This window comes from Nematolebias whitei, chromosome 20 (genome assembly GCF_014905685.2).
Source record: "Nematolebias whitei isolate Nwh7 chromosome 20, NemWhi1, whole genome shotgun sequence".
NCBI lineage: Eukaryota > Metazoa > Chordata > Actinopteri > Cyprinodontiformes > Rivulidae > Nematolebias > Nematolebias whitei.
The window spans coordinates 36481182-36506998 of record NC_056517.1 but is presented as its reverse complement, the minus strand read 5'-3'; the positions used below and the strand labels follow the sequence as shown (position 1 = coordinate 36506998).

The 25817-nt window shown below is 40.9% G+C and overlaps 2 protein-coding genes across 2 annotated transcripts in view; one reads left to right on the top strand and one right to left on the bottom strand.

The window, feature by feature from the left end:
* Window positions 1-25608, bottom strand: part of ctnnd2a (catenin (cadherin-associated protein), delta 2a) — a 359158-nt gene extending 333550 nt beyond the window's left edge. The window contains exon 1 of the mRNA XM_037694504.1: window positions 25452-25608. The gene's annotated coding sequence lies outside the window, so the exon portion shown is untranslated. The remainder of the gene's footprint in view (window positions 1-25451) is intronic.
* Window positions 1008-5103, top strand: LOC119426914 (zinc finger BED domain-containing protein 6-like). Its single transcript, XM_037694503.1, has 3 exons — window positions 1008-1167; window positions 2734-4124; window positions 4660-5103. The coding sequence occupies exons 1-3, from the start codon at window positions 1067-1069 to the stop codon at window positions 5091-5093; spliced, it is 1926 nt and encodes a 641-aa protein (XP_037550431.1). The 5' UTR covers window positions 1008-1066; the 3' UTR covers window positions 5094-5103.
* Window positions 25609-25817: the final 209 nt, after the last annotated feature.

Genomic DNA, 25817 nt, shown 5'->3' with positions numbered 1-25817 from the left:
ACACTCTATTTTGCCTTCAACGAAGACGGTCGCTCTTACCCTCCCCTCCTGCCTTTTATCCCTCTCATCCTGTCAACCTCAGAGCCTCCGTTTACACATCTTCTGAATCGAAAACTATTATGGATTTGATCAGCTGGTCCCTCAACGTAACTGATGAAATTTTTCCACCAGACAACAGGGTGCTGGAGAGCCCTCATGCCCTGAACGGACCCACAGAGTTGGGTACGTCATTGATTCCTGGGGTGAGCGGAAGATGATGTGTCTATCTGTTCTGTCCGTGGAGGACGTAGAAGATGTGTACATTATTGGATTTATGATAACAGGGTTTCTGCTTTTTGTAATTAGCGGATACCTAGGATATCGACCAATTAGGACGACATCAGCAGCAGTTTCAGCCATGGTAAAGCTGCCAGCCTTATGTACCTCGAGCTAGTGTTGTAGTACTCGAGACCGGTCTCGAGACCAAGACCGGTCTCGAGACCACTTTTTGACGGTCTCGGTCTCGTCTCGGTCTCGACCGCATTTGGTCTCGGTCTTGTCACGGTCTCGGACATTGAGGACTCGGGATTTTTTTTCAAGACCAGTCAAGACCACAACTGTGAAAATATCACTAAATTGCCAGAATATTGTCCAGTTTATTTGTTAACATCTTTGCTTTTACTGGATGCAAAACATACCGATTCAAATTCAAGCGATAACGTGACTCATAGCAGCTAGCTACATGTTTTTGTTACCACTCCAGTGTTGCCAGATTGGGTGGTTTACTGCCAATTGGCCAGTTTTCGTTCTGATTTTGCTGGGAACTCTGGGAAGATTTTTGTTGGACTGTTTCGTTTTGCCACATATTGTTAAATTACCTTGGCTTGTACTGATGTGGGTTTGTGTTCAAAAAGTAAATATACTGTAACAAATATAGATTGTGCAGGTTTTTGTGTGATGTTGCGGTTTTTAACCGATTTTTTGCTGGAAAATCTCGACTCTATCTGGCAACACTGAGCCCACCTCCTTTCACTCGCAAGCGTCAGGGAAGAAAAGTTAGACTTGTTTGTGTTTAGAACAAGAGAAGATGTCTTCTAAATCTGCTGTTATAAAGTTTGGCTATTTGAGTCACAAAGAGTATCCAACATCCAACTTTTATCGACACCTGGAAAGGAAGCACAAAGAAAGGTAAGCGCCGCAGCTTTGTGTAAGTGATGCTAGTAAAGCTAGCTAGTTAACGTTATCAATCTGCCTCTCTTCCAAGAACAATACAAACAGAACGTTTTATCAAGTATGGTTTATTTGTCATATGCAAAATCAACACAAGGTCGACAACAATGCAGTGAATTGCTTAGGACGAGAAAAACAGTCTTGACTCGCCAAAAACAAACAAAAAAATAACAACAACAAATACCAAAGCATGCATCACAAATACTAAAATAAGGGACAAAAAGTTGAAAAAGTAATTCATCGACATTAAATCTAAATACATCTAAATTAATTAATGTGTGTCAGACTCAGACCCGCTTTGTTTAGCCCTTAAATGAGTTTTACTTTATAACACTGATATAATTAACATATTAAGGGAAGTAAGCAAATTCACTGTTTACATACAGTTAAATCAGGTCCTCTGAGTGTCCTCTGTTTTAAATTTTTCTACCTGGGTTATTGAGCATGCATAAGGACAAATTCACTGTTAACTTTGAGAGACTGAGAGGACAGGGCATGTGGTAACAAAATGTAGAAACGTTTCATCTTTCATCCAAAAGACTACTTGACTTCTTAACAAAAGACTTCATTGTAAGAGGGACTGTCTTCTTCTTACATCGCTGATATTGCTAGTATCACTCAGCCCCCTGTGAATAGCAAGCAACCATCAGGGTGCCAACGATTCATTGTTAGGCTGATGGTCTCCCTTAACATATTTGGCAAACTGGTTGATCCACTGTGAGAAGGTGCTAACTGTGTTTAATATGTCCTGATGCATGCTCAATCACACAGGTAGAAAAATCTTAAAAAGTTAAATCAGGTCCTCTGGGCGTGTTAAAAAAGTAAAAAATAAAAGGTAGAAACATTTCGTCTTTCGTCCGAAAGACTTCCTCAGGCTGAGGAGCTGCATTCAGCTCAGCCCTATAAATAGTGCCTCCTCACAGTGGACCAACCGTTTGTTGTTGATGAAACTAGCTGCTCACATGTTCAAGGAGGACCATCAGCCTAATGATGGATTGTTAGTACCCTGATGGCTGCTTGCCTTCACCGGGGGCTGAGTGATACTAGCAATCACAGCATTGTAAGAGGGGGACAGTTGAACCCGGAGGCCTCCACCTCTGTTTAAAGATGGATGGTTTCTTTTCACAAAGATGGCCTCCTTTACTCCTCTCTCAAACCATCGTTCCTCTCTATCAAGGATGTGAACATCTTCATCCCTGAAAGAGTGACCGCTGGTCTGGAGATGAGTGTAGACCTCAGAGTCTTGGCCTGAAAATGTAGCTCTTGAGTTTAATATAGCTCCTCATATTGAAGAAGTCTTTTGGATGAAAGACAAAACATTTGTATAATTTTTTATTGTTTAAACCCATCCAGAGGACCCAATTTAACTTTGTTAGATTTTTCTAAGTTTAATTTTTGCTTATGATAAACAATGGAGGATATATTTGACATACATTTATGAAGTTGCTACTTATTTTTAAGTGTTCTTTTGATGTAATTGATGTTCATGACCAGATATACTGATTCCTCCTTTGCATTTTTTAGGTTCCTGGAATACAAGGCAGGGCAACAGAATGATGTCACAGTCACACAGCCATCAATTTCATTATTTACGCAGAAAGTGCAGCTCTACAGCCCACAATCACCAAGGCAACAAGCCATCAGTCAAGCCATTGTCCAAGATTTGATCATTGGGTGTTGTCTGCCTCTCTCACTTGTGGAAAACAGTCATTTTAAACACTTTCTTGAAGTTATGGATAGTAAATACACACCAATCTCTAGAAAAACGGTTTCTGATAGACAAATTCCAGAGTTGGTAATCAAGGTCAAGGAAACTGTTTTGGAGAAACTGAAGACCCAGTCATCTGTGTCATTAACAACTGACCTCTGGTCTGATCGCAGGCTACGCTCCTTCCTTGGGGTGACCGCCCACGTGTGCTACAAATCAAAGGATTCCTATGCACTTGAATCCTACCTGCTGGACTGTAGGCGTTTCACAGGCAGACATACTGGAGAGCACATTGCGTCTGCCTTTGAGGAGATCACAGAGGAATACGGTATCCATGACAAAATTAGCTATATCATAACAGACAATGCTGCCAATATGAAATGTGCTTTCAAAGTACACATGCCCCAATCTGATGACAGCGAGAGTGAAGAGGAGCATTTAGATGACGAGCACCTGTGGGAGGACATTAATTCTCAGGAAGACACCGAATTACCCTGGTCATCTGGTGCACGTCTTTCCTGCTTTGCACACTCTCTGCAATTAGTTGTGAATGACGGCATGAAGGAGGTCAAGGCCATTTCTCACACAATAGCCAAAACATCACGGTTCACCACCTTATTGCATAGCAGTTCACAATTCAAAGACAAGTTTGAGGCTACGTTTGGCACTAATAGGACCATTCCAGCTGCAAACACAACTCGATGGAACAGTATATTTAAACAAGTACAGGCCTTCACAGCTCTGGACCACAAAGCCCTGAATGAAATGTGCAGCAAGGATCACGAGGAGTTGGTGTTTAGTGCCCGTGAGTGGAACCAGCTGAAGGAACTGAGTGCAGTTCTTGCTCCATTTTCTGAGGTAACAGACCTGACAGAAGGGGAGAAATCAGTTACCATTAGTATGGTGGTTCCAACTGTCCTGGACTTGAATACACACCTCCTCAAGATGGAGGACACTCGAATGCAGTGCCAGTCATTGGTCAGAGCCCTCCAGCAGTCTCTGGTGAAAAGATTTTCTGGAATCTTTTTAAAAACAAGCATGGCCAAAGACAGTGGAAGAGAGGAACCTTTTAACCACAATGTTTACTTCTTGGCCACCATGCTGGATCCTCAGTTTGGCTTAAGCTGGGTGGACTTAGATGTTACCAATGGGGGAAATTCAACATCAGTGAAAAAGTTCAGAGATGAGCTTAAGAAGACACTGACAGGTCAGTATATATTTTATCTGCTGAAAATAAATGTCTTATTTGCAAAATCATAAATCCTAAAATATTTCAAATTAGTTGTCTATAAAAGCCTTAACTAGTCTTACAGTGGAATTCATAGTCTTCATTTCATCTGTTTACTTTTGTCATAAAAACATATTTTGTACACTCTGAGCCTATTGAAACAGATATTCTTTATATTTAGGCTGGTAACATGCCTATTGTACACAATCCTGACTCACTTTTATATTAAATGGGACTGTACTTATATAGCACCTTTCTATCTTATCAGACACTCAAAGCACTTTACATTACAATCTGTGCCTCATTTACACATTCATACGGCACTCTACTAGATCTCTACAAAGCTAATTGAACAAATCATTCAAAGGAGACTAATCAGAGCTTTATCACATTCATACACTGATGGGACGCACATCGGAGGCCCCTAATAAAAGGTCCTAAACGTATTTAATTCAACTCTGATATGTGCATATCCTTTTAAATCTAACTCAGTCATTGTGTTTGTGTTTTTCAGAAACATTGATCTTAGAGGTGGAGAAGATGATGGACATGAAAGAAGACACCTGCTCAGAAGTTGTGAATGTGGATCCAGCCGCAGCCAGTGATTCGCCACCAAACAAATACCCTCGCCTTCTGTCCCGCTACAAGGCATACAAAAAGCACAGCTCAGACCAGGATTCAAGCATACACACACAGATAAGGAAATACTTTGATGCCATCCGTGACTTTGACACAGACAATGCACTTGTCTTCTGGGCAAAAAACCACACTAGATTTCCACAACTGCACAATTTGGCAATGAAGGTCCTATCAGTCCCTGCCTCCTCTGCACCAGTGGAAAGGGTTTTCAGTCGAGGAGGCATTTTAATGAGACCCCATCGTGCACGTTTAGGCCACAGAATGTTGCAATCACTCATATTTCTTAAATGCAATGAAACACTTCTTTAAACTCCAATAATCAGTTAGTCATCTGGACAGTTTTTTTTTTTTTTTTTTTGTGGAAAGACTGACGTTTTGCCCTCCGGGGGCTGTCCTCTCCCCCGTTGACTCCTTCCAAAATGCAGCCACAGCCAAAGTGGGATTTTTTTGAAGTAGTTATGCATCGGGCAAACTTTGTGTTGCTTTGTATAGCTGCAACGTTGAAATTGATTAGCCTCGTGGTTTTCTTTCTGTAGTAGTTTTTGTTCACATTCCTGGCTGCCTGCAGTGCAGTTATTTCTCTGAAACTTTATGAATATGAATAAGCTACTAAGTTTTCTTGGGTGATTTTTATGATACTGTGTTTTTTTTCTTAATGTGCCTTGGATCATACAATGGAAGATCCCCAAGCAAATACACAAGTCTAAATGAAAATTAAACAATTTTAGAAAGTAACCGACTTCAAGTTTCCAATTTAATCCTAAAGACTGCATTTATACTGCCCAGTATTTCATGTTGACTTCAAGAGACCAAAAGAAGGTAAATGCATCTTGAGTTTTGTTTTATTAGGATCAAAATGGGTCACTTAAATTAGAGTTTAAATAAATTAAAGTAAGCATGCACAAGTTGTGTACAAAAGACATTGCAGTACAAAATTCATTTCACAAACAACACTGTTTAAAAACGTAAAAACATTACTGTCTGGTAAAATCATCAGTTTTGACACATTAAAAAGGCTCATAACTTTATAAAAATATTTTATAATAACATTTTATTTATTTTTTTATTTTATTTGTGGATTTGGTCTCGAATTGGTCTCGCCCTCCCTCGGTCTTGGTCTTGTCTTGGTCTCGGACCCTAAAAGTCTTGGTCTTGTCTTGGTCTCGGACCCTAAAAGTCTTGGTCTTGTCTCGGTCTCGGTACACTCTGGTCTTGACTTGTCTTGGTCTCGGGTTAGGTGGTCTTGACCACAACACTACCTCGAGCTCTCAAACTCGTATGCTTACCGAGCTCAACCACAAGCTGGACGAGATTTCTGAGAATCGTAGGCCACTTACGGCTCCTGGAACTCACCAGCATGAAGGATTCAATTTTGGAGAATGCTAAATCGAGCACGAACCGGGCGGAAAGTCTACTAATTATGGATATTTGGATTCTCCATTGAGTGCACCAGCAGAACTTAAAAGTCGACAGAAAACAGTCTGGCGGTCCAAATAATTGTTGTTTATGTGAGTTTGGCCTCCCCGCTGGCCTTGGACAGGCCAACTGATCTCAAATTGCTCCTGGAGAATTCGTAACTAGAAGCTCTGCCTGCTCTTCACTCCACCCCCGCTCACGAGGACATCTGTTGCCTTACCAAAACCATGATGCTGAGAAACACTGTACCATCTTATCAGAACTTTGGAACTTTCTGGAGTGTTTATGGATAAATCACCAGCTTTATCGACCTCTATGCATAAATGTATTATGATGTCATTGTATGTTGTAGCTTTATGTTGCAATTTCTTTTTTTGCATCTTTTATACTGTTTCTTGGCCAGAACATGGTGTGAGACATGATTTTTTGTGGCTTCCTCTACCCTCGCGTTCTCTTTTTCTCATCTGCCTGTATGTTGTATGTAACAGGTCTCTCTTGTAAATGAGTCTTCGAGGCTCATTGGGAACTAACTTGTATAAAAGATGTCTAATAATAATAATAATAATAACAATAATAATAATAACCAATTTTACAGATATTGAGCTAACATTTCATATTGTAGTAACGGAGCATAGTCCATAACTTTTACTTTGAATGATACAAATTGCACAATATTTTTGCATAAACTTTGACATTAACTCTGTCTGGCTCAGTAAAATATCCCATGGTGCACTGGAGGGATTTTAACGAGACTTTCAGTAAATGATTACTGGATGAACATCTATAGCTCACTGACTTTTGGAGTTAAACTAATTTAAGATGGCCACCACAGCTGATCAGTATTAGTCCACATACACAAAGGTCTAAAACTCAGTCAGTTTTACACTGAGCTGAATTTAGGTGTAGTAGTAGCTAAAAGGCCATCATGATGCCTACTCTGAGCTCTACACATTGCACAGCTTAAGATGTTGGCATTAAATATCAAACATTGTTGGTTAGCAAAATATCCCACTGAACCACTGTACAGATATTAGCAAAACTCTAGAAATCAGTGGCTGAAGTTAATTCAAGATGTTCACCACAGCTAATCAAATTTAGCCAATTCCAACATGGTCTTAGTATCTCAGTCAATTTCACTAATTCTAAGTTAGATACCAAACATCTTTTCTTTGTTGTCTCTTTCTTGTGAGGCGATGAAGTGAAAACTATTTTATGGACAGTTTTCAATCATTAAAGGGCTAAAAACAGGAAACAAACTAACCCTTAGCATTCCTTGAAGGAATACAAATCTTCTGCACCGTTCATAACAGTTTTAATTCAAGATGGTCGCCACAGCCACATCTCGCAAAATATGTTAATGCTCAGAGTACATATGACTCCCAGCTAGTAACAAACAAATTATACATCATTATGTTTTAATTTGAATTTTTTAGAGCCATCTTTGTTAGATAATGGCTAAACAGAAAAAAAAAAATACAGAAAAAATTACAGATTTATGTTGTTTCTGAGAGGCTAAATAAAAATATAGTTCATTTATGGCATTTGTTCATACGTATGCCATATATGTGTAACTGAACACTAAGTACAGTTTTATTTGCTTGTATTGACACTAGATTTACAAGAATAAATAACTTGGTAAGAAAACCATTTCTGCACGCCTATTTTCTCTGGAGAACTGAACTTATTTGCTAAGACAAGATGCCACATGCTGTTGTTTAGGCCAATTAGGCTCAAAATCTGCTGTTTGGGCTCGTGCAAACGATTTGGAGCAAAATTCGCTATCTGTGAAAGTGAGGCTTTTGAAGGGTTTAAGGGAGGAAATGGGCTTACTGATTCCACCCCTGAAAAAAATGGAGAAAATTTGCTAAAATTCACACAACACGCATGTTGTTTTTGTCACTCGTATCTCTGTATTTTCCTCGCCTGGCGTTCTCTCTGTGGACTTCAGATAGACAAGATGAGACAAATTCCTAAACCTAAAGACAAACAATTGATTATAAGTGTAACAAAAATCCACTTTGCAGCCAAGGGATCGTGCACACACTCACACAAATCATTACTGACACACAGATGACACAAAAGATACAACCAGGAAATAAGAAAACAAGAAAACTTGGATTGAACCAAATCAGATGTAACAGAATATTGATTACCGTATTTTTCGCTGTACAGGTTGCACCTTTTATCATAAATTTGCAAGTTCTGCAACTTACACAGCGAAGAGACTTATATAAGTTTTCCCCCCCATTTATATCCCAATATTTGGCTGAGATCTGACGATTTCATTCATTCTGACATGGAAAATATTGAACACTACCATTTTCAGCCACTAGAGGGCCCTCGACCAATATGGCAAGCCAAGTGTCTCATTAATAGGTAAAAGTGGTTATTAATGAGACACTTGGCTTGCCATACCAAGCCACCTTTGTCTCTCTCCAGAACTCCTGGAGCAAATGTCAAATCAGCTGCATTTCGTTGCACCACCCAGGCAAAATGCAGCTGATTTGACCATTAAAGTGCATTTATTAAGGAAAAGTTCAACTGAGATACACCTTTACTATAATTTGAAGCAAACAAATAATTGTTTTTAGGTGGTTATTTTGTTAAATTTCGAAGAACTACACAGCGAGTCCCCCCTCTGCGCGCTCCTGCAGCTGTCAAATCGGCTTTTGAAATGCAGCTTATTTGACCAATATAGTACATTTATTAAGTAAAAGCTCAACTGACGTATCTTTGCAATAATGTCGAGCAAGCAAATAATTGTTTTTAAGTGTTAATCTTGTTAAATTTGGACGAAATGCGCAGTGAGTCCTCCATCTGCGCTCTCCCGCTTCCATAAATTGATTTTTGAAATGCAGTTGATTTGACGGTCAAAGTGCATTTACTAAGGAAAAGTTCAACAGAGACACACCTTTACTATAAATTGAAGCAAACAATTGTTTTAAAGAGTTATCTTGTTGAAATCTTGTTGAAGTCCTCACGTGCACCATCGATTTTTGGCACAACACAGGCCCATGTTTCCAAATGGTCAGCAGTGACACATAACAGATGCGACTTATACGGCAAAGCGACTTATTTATGTTTTTTTTTCCTCTTTATTAGACATATTTGGACTGATGTGACTTATACGGTGGAAAGTACGTTAAATCTGTTCATGTTTCCTTATGCCGATTTCATAGAGAACTTTGATTGTAATTTAGCACTTTTTAAATTAAATGACTGCATTATCACCCTCTGTGTTTCATGCCAGAGCTTCAGACTCAAATTTTCTTGTGTTGAGAAATGAGTTTTAGCTCAAACCTTGAAAAATAAAATGATGTGCAATCTCATGATATTATAAAATTTTACATTCAGAATTTTCTGCTGCTAACGTCAAACTTTAGCTCAAGATCTGTTGAACTGATCGAGTTAGACATTTTTTGTATAGAATAATGTGGAAGTGGCGACCAACTTAAATTGTGTTAACTCAAAAAGTTAATCCCTTATAGATTAATTAAACAACATTATTATTTGTTTGCACATTTCCTTAATATCCATGCAGTGGTTTATGAGATATTTTGATAGCAGACACAAACATGGACAAAAACATGATTGACCTCCTTCGTCTTTCAGCACCAGAAGGTAACGAGAAGCCTGGAGTTTTACTAGGCACTCTTTAAGATCTACTTGTTTATCTATTTTCTTTCTAAAATCTGTAATTTAAAATTTATGGAACAGAAGCAACAGTGACGCAGGAAAACAAGCCTCTTTCGTAACTTGTGAAGTCACGAGTAATTTCAGGGTTTTGCGGCACTGCGGTGCCTGAAACATTTCAATTTTATCTGAAAACATGCAGAAGAATAGATGTTTACTCATACTGCTGAGGAATTTTTAAAAAAGGGTATTTTGCTGCCAGGTGAGTGCCTATATGTAACAAAGGATGCCCCAGGTGGAGCTGGGAATAAATAAAACCGCTGGATGCCAGGACGGAGCACGTATACGCAGCTTACACTGACGTGAGCTTAGCTCAGAACAAGCACACGAGTATCTGAAGAGAAAAGCTGCCTTTGTTAGCTCGGGGACGGTGAAATGAAATCGAATAATGTGGACAGCAGGAGCTGCGGGTGGATTGCTCCACTGTCAACACACATCAATAAACAAACTAATAAAACACCCCGTGGTCAGAACATTATTTCAGCTGCTGCTCTCCTTTCAGACACGCTGAAACTCTGGCAGATACTACCTCGCCTACTTTCCTCTTCACACGCCGCCTTCCACAGGTGCTGATCACGGCCGTTGGTTTCATGTAGAACGTCTTCATCAGCACTTTTATTACTTGTTACACACACTGAGCTAAAATTTTAATGTTTGGTGTGGTTGTAGCTGAAAGTCAAAGTGTTACTCGTTGTTGCTTGAAACTTAAGCATAGAGTCTATCTGCTGACATCATCAAAGTGCGTCGCAGCCTGGCAGCGCTGATGAGAGCTCCGCTCCGACTCGCACTTTTTTGGTTCATTGTCGTTTTTGTTTTGACTTTTTGCATCTGCACTGCACTCGCACCCTTATGGGTATGACCGCGACGCACTTTTGGAGTTGCTACAGTGAGCGGGGACTTTGGTGCAGCTTTTGGGGAGTTTGTGGTGGACATTTAACCCTGGGTCCTTTGTTTATTTGGGCGCCGTAAGAGAAAGACATGGAGAGGGAGGTGAACTGGTGTTTTGTGCAGGACCCTCCTCAGTCCTACCTTCAGGCATTCAGTCTCTGAGGAACAGACTGGATGACCTGCGAGCATCGATTTTTACGAGCGGGACATGAGGAGATGTTGTGTCTTTGCCTTTACGGTATCATGGCTGGAGTTGTCCATCCCCGACTGTGCTGTGGCTTCAGACGACTTCTGTCTACCGGCTCGACAGAACTGAGTCACATCTGTAACACCTGGTTCAGGTTAAGTTTATTTGCCATACGCAAAATAAACACAATGCAATGAAATGCTTAGGACGAGAAGAACCATCTCGACTCATCCAGAAAAAAAAAAAAACAACAACAAGTACCAATGTATGCAGCAAAAATACTAAAAACATACAAAAAAAAACACATTTAAAAAATACTTGCAAGATGCTAAAAAACAAGGTGCCAAAGTTGTAAAAGAAATCCATCTACAGTGTGACTCAGTTAGCAGTGAGGTTCTTTCAACGTCATGGTTCTGTTCTGTTAGCAGCATGGTCTTGTTAGCAGGTCCGGTCGTGTCATCAACTTCATGGTAATAAGGAGCGCAGCAGCTGCCCTCACAGGTCGCTGTCCAGAACCAGGTCTGACGGAGAACATCCAAGGTTTCCCCGTAGAACCAAACAGTTCCATAGAGTTCGGTCCGTGCAGGCAGATAGAGGATCATGGAGACAGCCGCCATGACAGGGCGGAGCCCGAGCCCGAGGCTGGAGGGGGGCCGGGAACTAAACCACGATGGCAAGGCAGCGACACACCCAACTTAACAAGTGTATCGCGGTCATACCCGTAGTGCGGGTGTGCAGTATAGACCCAAAAAACGGTTAAAACAAAAAGAACAGAAACAAAAAAAGATCGAGTCGAAGCGGAGCTCCCATCAGCGCGGCCATGCTGCGGCGCTCGTGACGAAAGCGATTGCACAGATAGCGAAAGCACCTAATATGTTTGTTGCCGCTGTCATGAAAATGATTATAAATAAAATGGCTCAGTCAAATTTAAAGCTATGGAGCTAAAACTTGATGTGGTAGTAGCTAAGACTCATTTGCAATACGTACTCAGACTTCTCGCATAATGTTATTTTCAAAGTTTAACCAAACTAGATTAAGACCGTGTTTTATAAACATAAGAAATAAATGACTTTAGTCTAAAACTCTTATTTCAAGTGCAGCTCCACTCACATCAATCTGGGGGTGCTCATCCCACAGAAAGACAGTAATGGTCCGATTCCGATCTTTTTCTGTTTCAACCATGTCTGTTTCTGGAGATGTAAGAAGAGTTTGATTGACAGGTGGAAGCACCGACAGCTGATAAGGATTACAGTGCGCTGCTGATGGGTTGCTGGTTCAGCCGCTGGCGTTCGGTTTGGGCATTTATCCCACTCGGCTGAGCTGAAGACACAAAAGGCCGCTCTCTGCGAGTGTTTGAGTGTGAAACAAAAGGGGTTATTATAAAGATTAGATCGATGTCATTGACTGCACCCACACTTTCACTAATACCAATTTCAGGACTGTTAACTAAATTGCTAAATGGTTTTTTTCAGCAGTTTGAAATAAACGTTTCAGTCGTTCATGGATCGAAAGTCATAATTTACAACTGAAATAAATCATGTTTTGGTGTTAAAAGCATAACGGTGAGGACTGACAGGACACCCAGTTTTGTTTTAATGTGACTCGCCGTCCGTTCATTTTGTTTACAGGTGATTTGATGATTTGGTGATCTGAAATCGTTTCTAGGGACTGGGCTGCAGTCAAAAACTATATGGGTGCATGGCGCCGCTGTTCAGACCAAAATACAAGCTGATGTCGGAGAAAACACTGTTGGGTCATTCCTGCTACCTACGGTAATTATCACAGGCATGCTTAAAGTTGTGATTTTTCACTCTATTAAAAACAAATAAAGAGTCGAACACATTGAGTTCCTGTGCACAACCTTTAGGGGCAGGTGGCGTTCAAGCCACTGCTTTTGTCAGTATCTGTGTATTTAGTTCCTTTGCTGCTCGTTATATTTCGTTGCTGTGATTCTGTTGCATCCTCCATCAAGTCTTTGTGTTCTGCTTTCCTCAGTCCTGCCACGCCCGCTTTCAGCTCTCGTTTCATTCACCTCGTCAGGCTCAGCCTATTTATCCTCTCACCGTTCAGTCCAGTTCTCACTGGAGCATTATGCAGTCTCAGGCCACTGCTGCTTCCTGGTTCCTCTCCGTGATTTCCTGGGTTACGCATGTTTTTGCTGCCATGACAGCTTTTGTTTGTGTTTATAATAAAGTTGTTTTATTATTTATTTATTTATTTATTTTCTATGTCTCTCAGTCTACATTGCTGGGTCTAAAATATTTGCACAACTCTGACAGCTCTTCTTCAAAGAAGCAAATTCTCTAAGTCCAGAGTCGCCATCTTTAAATAACAATATTTCATTTACGCAATGAGCGCACCCGTTTCAAAATGTAAAGAGACTAAACCAACAATTTTCAGTCAGGTCATCTGGACAGTTTCTTTCTTTTTTTGCTGAAACGTTTCACCTTACATCCAGAAGGCTTCATCAGTCAAGGAAACTACACAACACAAAACTGATTCTTCCCCCAAACAGCTTACTCCAAAGTGGAACAAACCAGTTATGATGGTGTCTTTGGCACGCCCCCTCCTCTGGAGCTGGCCCTCTTCCTCGTTGACAGTCATGTCAAACGGGTTCAAAACCAAATATGTCCATGCTCAATAATCCAGGTATACAATCCAGCAATTTTCAGTCAGGTCATCTGGACAGTTTCTTTTTTTTTTTTTTTTTTTTTTTCTGAAACGTTTCACCTTTTTTGGTTTTGAACCAGTTTGACATGACTGTCGACGAGGAAGATGGCCAGCTCCAGAGGAGGGGGCGTGCCAAAGACACCATCTTAGCACCAATATAACTGGTTTGTTCCACTTTGGAGTAAGCTGTTGGGGGAATAATCAGTTTTGTGTTGTGTAGTTTCCTTGACTGATGAAGCCTTCCGGACGGAAGGTGAAATGTTTCAACCAAAAAAAAAAAAAAAACCTGTCCAGATGACCTGACTGAAAATTGTTGGATTGTATACCTGGATTATTGAGCATGGATTTTTTTGGTAAAGAGACTAAAGTTCGCATACATGCTTCACACCACTTTGATTATCAGTTAAATGGGCAGCACGGTGGCTCAGTTGGTAGAGCTGTTGCCTCTCAGCAGGAAGGTTGCCGGTTCAAATCCTGGCCAGGGACCTTTCTGGGTGGCTTGAGAGAGGAATAAAGGAGGCCATCTTTATGAAAAGAAACCATCCATCAAGCCTCCATGTTCAACTGCCCCCCCTCTTACAATGCTCTTATTGCTAGCATCACTCAGCCCCCTGTGACTAGCAAGTGGCCATCAAGGCACTAACGATCAGTCGTTAGGCTGATGGTCCTCCTGTATCATGTGAACAGCTAGTTTTGAATGTCACCAACTGAGAAGGTGCTATTTATGTGACTGAGTTTATTACAGCTCCTCAGACTGACGAAGTCTTTAGGATTAAAGATGAAATGTTTCAACTATTTTTCATTTTATTCATTATTTTTTTACTTTTTGCATTTGTCCAGAAGAACTGACTTAACATTGTTAGAATTTTCTACCTGGATTATTGAGCATGCATCAAGATATTTTCTGGTGGAGTCATGTTCTCTCCGTGCATACGTGGGTTTTCTCCAGGTACTCCGGTTTCCTCCCCCAGACCAAAAACATGCATGTTAGACTGATTGGTAACTCTAAATTGTCCCTAGATGTGAGAGAGAAAGTGAATATTTGTCTCCATGTGTCTCTTTGATGGACTGGAGACCTGTCCAGAGTGTCCCCCACCCCTCGCACAGTAATAGCTGGACATGGGCACCAGTGACCCCCGCGACCCGAAAAGGAAGAAGCGGTTAAAAGATAACGAACGGATGGATGGATGTTTTTCACTCATGAAACTAATGTCTGTCTCAGTTTGGAAGTGAGTTTAACGTAACTAATCTACTGGACTGAAAATCAAAAGAATATTTATTATAATTTTTACATTATTATTACATTATTATTTATTCTTCAGATTTTCTTGGATGATGAGAAAATACAAGTTAAAAAAATTCCATTCCTTCAAAAGGAGCATCGATGTCCTTCTGTTTTATTTTGTACAAATACAGAATTCATCAAACTTTTCGACAGTGAAAACTTTACATTTGTCATTTACAGCTGTAAATTTGGAAATGATCCAAAATACCCAAACTGTATGACGTTTCTTCTTCGTGGTACGGAAAGTGTCCTGCACATGGATTGCTAAACAAGCTTCAGCAAAAAGTGCAACACTTTTCCATTGTTTTGAAAAATATATATAAATTTTTTTCCTCACATACGCTTTTACTATTCTCCACAGAGCAGCGCTGACCTTTCATCTGGGAGTGGATGACTCTTCCTCCTGCTCTACAGCTGCCCTCCTGTGTCGATATCAAACGTTTAAACACAAGCCTGATTGATGCAATCGGCAGGTTACGCTGTGATTCAGCCAGCTGGGGCTGAGGCACGTCTGAAGGAAAGCGCATCGCTAATACAAGAAACGGGATGAATTCTCTGCAGGCGCCGCCTTCGGAGCAGAAGAATCATAAAAGTCTTTGCTTCCTTTGCTGGACTTTTACAACTCGTGGGTCCACTTCCTTGGATGGCATTTGCTTTGACTTCCAAAGCTAATGTATATCATTTTAAATGAGCTTCGCTTAGCAGCTGCAAGCTGAATTATTATATTACTTGATTACGATTTATTTTTTTCCTCCAGGTGTCACAAGCTCAGCACGATAGCAGCGAATAGTTTGCTTTCCTGCAGGTGGCTCTGGCTGCTGTCTGCAGCTCCAAAATTAGAATTTATTCTTTTGACTGGATTTCAACTCTTTTTTTTAATATGTGTTCTCTTGCTTTATTCTAGATAAAAATAACAATGAATTGTAAGTTAAAAGACGAGACAGGAAAGAAGCATGCACATGCTCGCCCACACACTCACATACACTCAGGCACAGGTGTTCATAACTCATCAAGCATATCATTACTCACTTGACCAGCCACAGAGATAATGCCATGTTGCTGTTTCTGATATGGTAGACGAGGACAACAACAATACACCCAGCCTGCTTCTTGCCATGCACGTTGTCATTATGCCAAGATTTTCTTTTCTTTTTCTCACATAAATTAGCTTCAGTTATTGAATTTCCTCCAACACAAGGTCTTCAGAACTCCATCACTTGCTGTAAGCCAGATTTTAGTGTCCGAAAATTAGAACGAGCCGCCTTTTAGAGGAACAATTCCTCTCTTGCGAGCAGATTTCACCTAAAGGGTCAGAGTGGATGTTAATAGAGAAAGATTTGGTGTTTTAACTGATGATCATACAGAAATGAGCAGACAGGTAGTCAGGAGGTAAAGCAAACAGCCTAATGCAGGAAATGTCAAAAGGATGGTTGCTAAAAAGACACAAATTTGATGCAGCAGTGCACGTACATATCTGCACATGCTGCAACAAGCCAACTCATGCATACTGTCTCCAACCTCAAGTCAACAATCTAATGTAATAAAGGTCAAAATCATGGATATGCAGAAAAAAAAAAACGCAGCTTCATCAGTTAAATAAAGCTCAAGTCAAGTTTAGGGTTTTTCCTCGTGCAACCGTGGCAAAAAGTTTAGAGAATAATGTTACGCAAATATTGCTACCTTTGTTTTTTATGGTACTTTGCATCAACTCCAGAGAGTGAATTGTAATTAATAGAAAAGTTTCTCTTTGCCATAAAAATCAACAAACAAAATCAACATTTCTTCTGCATTTCAGCCATGTTGACAACATTTCAGTGATCCTCTTGTTAACACAGGCGGGAGTGTTGGCCAGGACGACGCTGGAGATTGCTCTGTCACAATAATTGAGTCAGAAAAGCAGACTGATGCTTTAAAATGAGTAGGCTCATCAAAATGGTTATTGTTTCTCTCTTAATCATCGCCTGCAGGGAAACGTGCAATTGTCATGGCTTTGCACAAAAAGGGCAAGAATATCGGTGCTAGTAAGCTTGCACCTAAAACAACTAATAATTGAATGATCGAGAACTTCAAGAAGTTGAGTCGTTAAGAAGACGGCCTCGGGGTGCCCAAAAAAGTCCAGCAAACACCAAGAACGCCCCTTAAAGTTGATTCAGCTGTGGGATAGGAGCACCACCGGTTTGCTCAGGTACGGCACCCGGCAGGTGTGACTTCTGGAGGATTTCCTGACATGAACTATGGCGTCAAAAAGCCACTTCAGGGACAGATGGATATTCTGCAACGGCTGCAGAGAGTACAGGACTTGGACTGGGTTAAATATATTTTCTTTGATGAATCCCCTTTCTGATTGTTGGGGGCACCTGGAAAAAAAGACTGTAAGCACTAACCTCAGTATCTCATGCCAACAGCATCCAGTGATCCTTAATATGTGAGGTTGCCTTTCAGCCAAAGGAGACAGCTCACTCACAGTCTTGCCCTAGAACACTGCTATGAATTTAAAAATGCCACTTAGACATCCTCTGAGAACAACCAACCAGCCAAGAGCAGTTTGGTGATGAACAATGCCGTTTCCTGCATGATGGAACATTGTGCACAAGACAAAAGTGGTAACTAAGTGATTTGTGGAACAAAATATTGTGTTGATGACCCAAAACCAAACACACCCCTGACCTTTATATCCCACCAAGAACGTGTGGCCAATCCTGAAATGGCAAGTGGATTAAAGGGCAAAATACATATTCTTATCATTTTCAAGGAGTAATTGTGTAAAGATACACCGCCATCAGTCAAGGTTTGACTCAAATACTGACTCTTTGCATTAAATGTATGCAAATGCTCACTCAGTGAAATGGATCATTAAAGCCTTTGAAATGCTTCTAAATGCTTGTTCTGTATTTTTCGCCCAATAAATTGCAGTTTTTTTGCATAATTTGCATGCTCTGCGACTTATACGTTGAAGCGATGTGTTTATAGATTTTTTTTTCCATATTTATAAAAACATTTTTGTCTGAGATATGACCGTTTTCATTCATTCTAACTGAAAATATTGAACACTACCATTTTCGGCCACTACATGGCAGCAGAGTAGAATGGCATGCCGTTGTATCATGTAATAGATGAAAGGGGCTATTAATGACACAATCGGCTTGCTATAGGCTGCCACCGTCTTCTGCCTGGAGCAACCGTCAAATCAGCTTCAATTCGTCGGGGCGGTGCAGCGAAATGAAGCTGATTTAACCATTGAAGTGCATTTATTAAGGAAAAGTTCAACTAAGACGCACCTTTGCCATAATTTCGAGCAAACAAATAATTGTTTTTTAAGTGTTAATCTTGTTAAATTCTTGTTAAAGTCCTCCCGTGCACACCCCCGTGGTCACCATTTGGCAACCAATCAATCGACTTTTGGCACAACACCGGACCACATTTAAGGGTTGTCAGCGTAACAAACGCGACGCGTCAGCGGTGACGCATAATAGATGCGACTTATACATCGAAGCGATGTTTTTTTTTTATTTTTACACTTTATTAGACATATTTGGACTGATGCGACTTAAAGGGTGGTGCTACATGTGCAGTGGAAAATGCGGTAATTGCACTTCAGTATACAGTGAAAATTGACAAAGAGATCTAAAAACACTGAAGCAGCAAACTTTGTGAAAACCACTTGTGTCCTTCTCTGACTGTTTTGGTTCTGAATGTATTCGCCTGGAAAATCATGACCAGTGCTGCAACTTTGATGCTCAGTTATCTCGGGAAGCGACGGCTAAAAAGGAGCCACTTACAAATTCAGATTCAGGCACAAAAATGGAGTCCTGACTGGACAACGTGCTCTCCGTGCACTAAACACATCTATAGGTTTGATGTGCAGCGTTTTGACTTTCAAGCACGTTTCCAGTTGGATGGTTTTCCTCACTACACGTGTTGCTTCCTCTTCACACGTCTGTCACTTTTTACTATTGATGATCCCGTCTCTCGCCCTGCCTTTGTTACTTTTCCTTCTCACTGCGTACATGAGCCTCTTTTACTCATCAACGCCACTCCCTTTTTATTTATACCTGGGTTTCCCTTCATTCACCTGCATCTTTCAAACCATTGCTTATTTTCTGTCCTGTGCCGCTTTCATTTCTTCATTCCGTCTCCGTTTATTCATCGCAAAGAGTGAAGGGATGGAGGATGGATAATGGCGTGGCGGGAGAAGGAGGAGGGCAGCGGGCTGACAGAGGGAGTCCCATCTGCAGCAAGCTCATTAGGCGATGGGAGGAGAGTCGGCAGCAGAGACACTACAAGGCCTGCACACGCACACAGCCCCCTCTCTGTGTCTGTCTGCCTCTCACACACGTACCGCTGCTTTTTCTGGACTCATTCCGACACATCACTGCCTCCTCCATCTCTCCGTGCCTCCTTCCTGCTGCGCTCCTCATAGCTCCCCTCTCATTAATCACTACCAAACACAATGCACAGCAACTGAAGAGTTTTGGGCTTTACTACAAGGCTTTATATTTTTACTAAATGCTTTGTGACGTTGGTGAAAATTGAGACATAAATCCGCAGCATTGTTACCATCAGACAACTTCTCTTCCTGCTTCAACGAGCAAAGTGTGATACATTACTGACGGGAAGATGAACGGCTGACGAGAAAAGGCCCAGTTTAGCATGCGTTTAAAAAAAACAGACTTCCATGTGATGCTCATTCTTTGAGTTTAACTATCAAAATAAAACTTTTGCTTATATGTGGTCCCTGGAATTGACTAAGAGCCAGTTTAATCAGATGCAATGTGCTGGCTACATGATCCATCCTGTACTGCCGTAATGTAATAACACTTCCCAGTGACCTTTAAATGACAAACAATTTCCCTATCTGCTCTGGCTTTAATGTAAAGGTCAGCAGATGGTGAGAAGACATCAATGGAGCAGACACTCAAAAAAAAAAAAGTCATTTCAGATCAGCAAAAAGCTTCTGCGAGGTTTGGCAACATTCATTTGTTTCAGAGAGGATCAGTGAGGAGGCGACATTTTTTGATCTGTGATGGATTCTCTGAGCTCCTCCAGGTCAGTCTGGTAATAAACACTGAGATTTGAAGAGTTTTAAACATCTTTTTTACGTTAAGATTTGGTGGACGTTGATGCAATTCTGGTCAAACCTTGATAACAACGTTATGCATGATCTCACATGACATCACAAGAGCTCAAGCTCAGACTATGCGTTAAGGATGACTCTCAGCCACTACCATATCAAATGTTCGCTCAAGATCTGTAAAAGTGACTGTTACAGCTGTTTTGGATGGCTACATTTCATTAGCTGTCTTAACTTTGAACTACTGCAAAGTTAATCCGTTGTAGATGTACATTAACGATCAACGGTGAGGCTGTCGAGGTGGTGCAACAATAAAAGTATCTGGGAACTGTTCTCGATGACAAACTGACCTTTGACCCTAATAATCAGGTTTCTCTTGTACTGTATTTTCCACCGTACACGTCGCACCGCCCTATAAGTCGCATCAGTCCAAATATGTCTAAAAAAGCGGAAAAGTACATGAATATGCCGCTTCGCCGTCTACGTGGCATCTATTATGCTGCCAAAAATCTATTGGCTGCCAAATGGTGGCCGCGGGGGCGTGCACGAGAGGACTTTAACAGGATTAACACTTAAAAACAATTATTTGTTTGCTCAAAATTATAGTAAAGGTGTGTCTCAGTCTAACTTTTCCTTAATAAAAGCACGTCAATGGTCAAATGAGCTGTATTTTCAAAAGCCGATACGCGGAAACATGAATGCGCAGAGGGCGACGCGCTGTGCATTTCTTTGAAATTTAACAAGATAACCACCTAAAAACAATTATTTGTTTGCTCAACTTTATAGTAAGTTGAACTTTTACTTAATAAATGCACTTCAATGGTCAAATCAGCTGCATTTTGCCGGGGCAACGAAATGAAGCTGATTTGACAGTTGCTCCAGGCAGACAACAGTGGTAGCTATGGCAAGCCGATTGCATCATTAATAGCCACTTTTACCTATTACATGATTCAATGGCATGCCATACTGCTAGAGTGCGATCTAGAGGCTGAAAATGGTAGTGTCCAATATTTTCAGTCAGATTGAATGAAAACGGTCATATCTCAGACAAAAACTAGTTAAATCCATAAATATGTTGCTTCAGCGTATAAGTCATAGGGCATGCAAGTTGTGGGTAAGATGGTAAAAAATATGGCAAATGAGTCTTCGAGGCTCAGTGGGAACTAACCTGTATAAATAAAGGTCTAATAATAATGTGAACTCACTTTGTAAGAAGGCTCACCAGAGAATGTATTTTTATTGGAAGCTCTGTGGTTTTAATGTTGATTCTACTTTTATGAGAATGTTTTATTCATGTTTTATTGAGTCTCTTAACTTTCACCTTCGTCTGTTGGTTTGAATTGTTGACATGCAAAAGCAGGAACAAACTCTCGGGAATTGTCAGGATGTGCAGTAAAACTGCTGGCATAGCCCTACAGAGCCTCACTGACCTACACAAGGTGAGGTCAGTGAACAAGGCCAGGCTGATTCTGGCAGATCCTGATCATCCACTCCACGGTGAGTTCAGGTTGCTTCCATCTGCAGGTATCTGCTGCCCAGATGTAGAACGAACAGAGTGGAAAAACTCATTTATCAATGTAGAGATCACGTTTTTCAACGAACAGTGATGATTTCTGTTATTTTAATGTCTCAATGTCTTGTCTAGTTTGGATGTTTTGTGTGCTTACCGGCTGTGAAACAAATTGCCCCTTGGGGATAATAAAGATTATTGAACTTGAATTACTTTCAACTCCATTTAGTGGTTCATGAGATGCTTTGTTTACAGACAGCAGGATTTACACCAACAGTTAATGCTAAAAGAACACGAACCTCATGCAATGAGCCGCTTGGATTGAATGTTGTGACTGTGTCTCTGGTTACCATCAGCAAAATAAGCATCAGGTTGTGTGATTGATGAGGCTGCTGTGGCTGATAATTAGCATCCTGTTCCATGAACATGCAATCAAAAAGTCTGTAAGTGTGGATGAGCTGGCAGCTAGCTGCTTGATGCTAACATACCCTGGAAGAACCAAGAACATGAAGCAGATGTTGAAGCCCACGCATGTCAGAATGTTCATGTTTTTGTCTCTGAGTGTGCAATCGCTTGTCCGTCTGTTAGCAAAATATCATAATACTGTGTGTCAACCCTGTTTGTTGGCGAAATAGCTTACGGAGCCCAATGAAACTCTCAGAATGTAGATCCGCAGTCACCTGACTTTTGGAGTTAGCTTAATTAAAGATGGCCACCACAGCTAATTGACCAACTTAGTCAAAGTTACAGATACTGAGCTAAAATTTGGTGTAGTAGTAGCTGCACATACTCTGACTGCTATACCGAACCATCTTTGCTTAAACGTTTGTTAGTAAAATATCTCAAAACTGGACAGATTTTACTGAAATTCTCATAATTATTAGCTGTCTGTCTAAAACTTGGTCATATTTAGAGACAATTTCAGTTTAAAACTCTGGCTTTTTTCTTTTCTCTTCAATAAATGCAAGACCTTGAATCATTGAACGGTTCTGATCAAAATGCAGTTTGTACCAAAACCAACTTTTCTTTTCTTTTTTTGGTGATTCAAAGAAATCTGCTCGTGACATTTGCAGCATTTCCAAATCCTCCCTGACCCTGTTCCAGAGGACAGCCATAATTCAGCTTCTTCTCCTCGCATCAGCATTATTCTGCACGTAAAGCCACTGCCGTGCCAGCTCATCTCGGAGGCTTGTTGGACTGCCGTCAGCACTCCATCCTGTGGACGTCTGACCGTATCCCCTCTGCCCGATCAATAGACACCGGCGGCTAGCTTTGCTCTCCTCCTCCTCTTCCTCTCCTGGCACTCTTCCTCTTCTGTTCAGCCAGCACAGCATAGTGATTAGGCATTAGGCCTGTGCTGCTGTGTGAATTAGCTTAATCTGTGTCCGTGATGAAGGACGAGGCTTTTCATGCCCACTGGAGACAGTCGCCGGGCATAAAAAGGAGCTAATCTTCAGGAAATTTAGAGAGAATATGAAGTGTGTCAGCGCGTGTGAGTAAAGGAGGGAGATTGTGCCGACGGTTCCCACAGTGATATGCCCCCCCCTTTTTTTTTTTACTGCTCCTTATCCTCAAAGTAAAGAAGTTCTATGAAAATTTGGGGGCAAAGCCTGGAAATGTGCTGGGTTATGCAGACTGCAGCTGTGAGGAGAAATAAAAACTCCTGTCTTTGTATTTTTCCATCAGAGGTCAGTCTGGGGGGAATTACATGGGATTCTGCTAGACAGGGGCGGAGCTAGAGATTTTCTTCTCGTGGTGGCAAAGGTGGTGAACAAGATTCCAGCATGGGGGTATATTGATGCAGGAAATTTACTGTTTTTACTTTCAGGTCGTTTGTGCATATTACAGGTACATCACAACATGCACAACAATGTTCAGTCAGGTCATCTGGACAGTTACTTTTTTTTTTGTTGTTGTTGTTGTTGTTGTTGAGACGTTTCACCCTCCATCCGAAGGTTTTCATCAATCTGAAAGTCACATACAAACTGTTTTACCCACCAAGCGGTACGCTACTACACTGGACCAACCAGTTTGCTGGTGGTAAAATGGTTTCTGGGTCTGTCCTCTCCCTCCGTCGACTCTTCCCAGGCAACCACAGCCAAAGTGGTTCAAAACATCAAAGTTCATGCTCAATAATCCAGGTAAAGAAATCCAACAGTGTTCAGTCAGGTCCATTTCTTTACCTGGATTATTGAGCATGAACTTTGATGAATAAATAAATGTGCAAATCTGACACTTGGAAATTTCCTGTTCCGGTTGAAACCATTTTAAATTTCAAGAAGGATGTATTTGAGCACTAAACTGATGGGTTAGATCCAAGTTCTGTGCAGATGTTTTATTATTATTATTATTATTATTATTATCAGTCGTGTGTATACAGTACAAAATGATTTTAACTAGCCTGTAAATACTGTCGGGTGGCAACTGGGATGGAAAGATTCTTTTTTTTTTTCCAGTGCCACTCCATGCCACCCTCTAGAACCACCACTGCTCACAGCAGCTTATCTGGCACAGAGAAACAAAAACCAGCTTCATCTGCACACCTCAGCCCAAAGTTTGAAGCAACCGTCTCGTGTCATCGTGCAGATACACTTGAAGATGTTTGGAACAGAAAAAAATGTTATTAAACTTTTAATCAAGCATATGTTTTATTGTTTTGGGTGTTTGAATTAGTTTTTCTGGTTTTTAGTTTTGTAAATCAATTTGCGTATCAATGATTTTGTATTCAATCCATGCCGTTGTTTTCAGTTCTTCACCATCAGTGGGTTTTGTTACCTGGTGATTTCAGGGTTCTGTTTTGATTCAGGGTCAGGACTGTCCTCTGCTTCCTGTCTCTCACACCTGTTCTCATTCAGTAATCACCCCGCCCAGTTTTGATAGATGTCAGATTCTCTTTTGTTACCCCCTGGTCACCCTTGGGTCTTTAAATAACCACAAAATAGGAGTTGTGTGTTCTGGATACAAATAATTAAAGTTAAAAGTAGAAATGTTCTAATTGCATTCCTAAACAACATCCACAAATATTGTATTTTATGTTTTTGTTTTTTTACTTTTTATAAATTTCCCATAATTTTGGCACAAATATGAAACAAAAAAATCCAGGTTAAAATATTTAACAAGTCATTAAATGTGCAAATGCCATTTTCAGTTTGTATTTTTATGCATTTTACATTTTTATTTAAATAAATACTTAGCACAGATATTTTCATATTTCTAAAGTTTTATTAAATCTTAAAGACGACTAGTTTTAGTTTTGCTTTATTTAATGGTTTGAATTTCACTACGGTGGTGGAGAAATCAATTTTAAGTAAATTTTACTAACAAAGGTTCACAAAAAATGTGCAAAAATGGTTCAAACGACAATTTTTGAGAAGATACAAATAAAAATGTTAAAGGTTGTTTGGTATAATCTACTCAAATAAAACAAGGGTAAGTTGCACAGGTTGTATTAGTAAAACCTCAGTGATATTGTGTGTCCTTGACAAACTGACACAGCTCCTCCACCTGGATATTATTGATCAGAGCACGTGTGGGAACCACCTCCTGATCCAAATGACATTTCTGACTAACCTGACAGGAAACACTTGACGACCATAAAACTTTAAGCACAGATGATTGCACGATGATTCCCACCGCCTTGTTGCGCCTTTTTGCACCTTTGTTTGCGCTTTTACGCACAAAAGAGTGGATTTAGGTCATCATGTGCAGCCAAACAAAATAAATCTTGTGTTGCTGAATGTGCACCATCAGGACGCGTGTCAAACCACCAGTTTGTCCCCACAAATCCTCATGGATCCAGAACTCCTGCTCAGATTTAAAAGCGCATTTCCAAACTGAAACAAAAGCTCAGGCGTTTGCAGATACGACACCTTGTTTTCACCACCCCCCACCCCCCCTTCTCTAGAAGTCCAATCAAGACCAGATGGAAGAATAACGCCATGACTTACCGAAATGAGATCTTTGCCCACTCTGTCAGGATTCTCCTCCCCGTCCCAGATCCTCCTCTCTCCTTTTCAAGTCAATCCGCAGTGACGGGATCAAAACGGAGCCGCTGCGTCCGCGCGGTCCTTGTGGATGGATCCACCGTTTGCCGGGGATGCTGTTTCATCCGCGGGGAGGGAGGCAGGGAGGAAGGGTGGTCGATGGAGGAAAGAAAGAAAAGCAGACAGAGAGACGGGAGAGCAGCTGCTGCAGCGAGAGGAGAGGAGGCAGACAGGAGCGCTCCGTCTCCCGCTTGTCGCTCGCGCACGCGCATCAGGGCGTGCGTGCGTGCAGCGTTGGTTTCATAACAGGACGTGGAGCGACATCTTCAG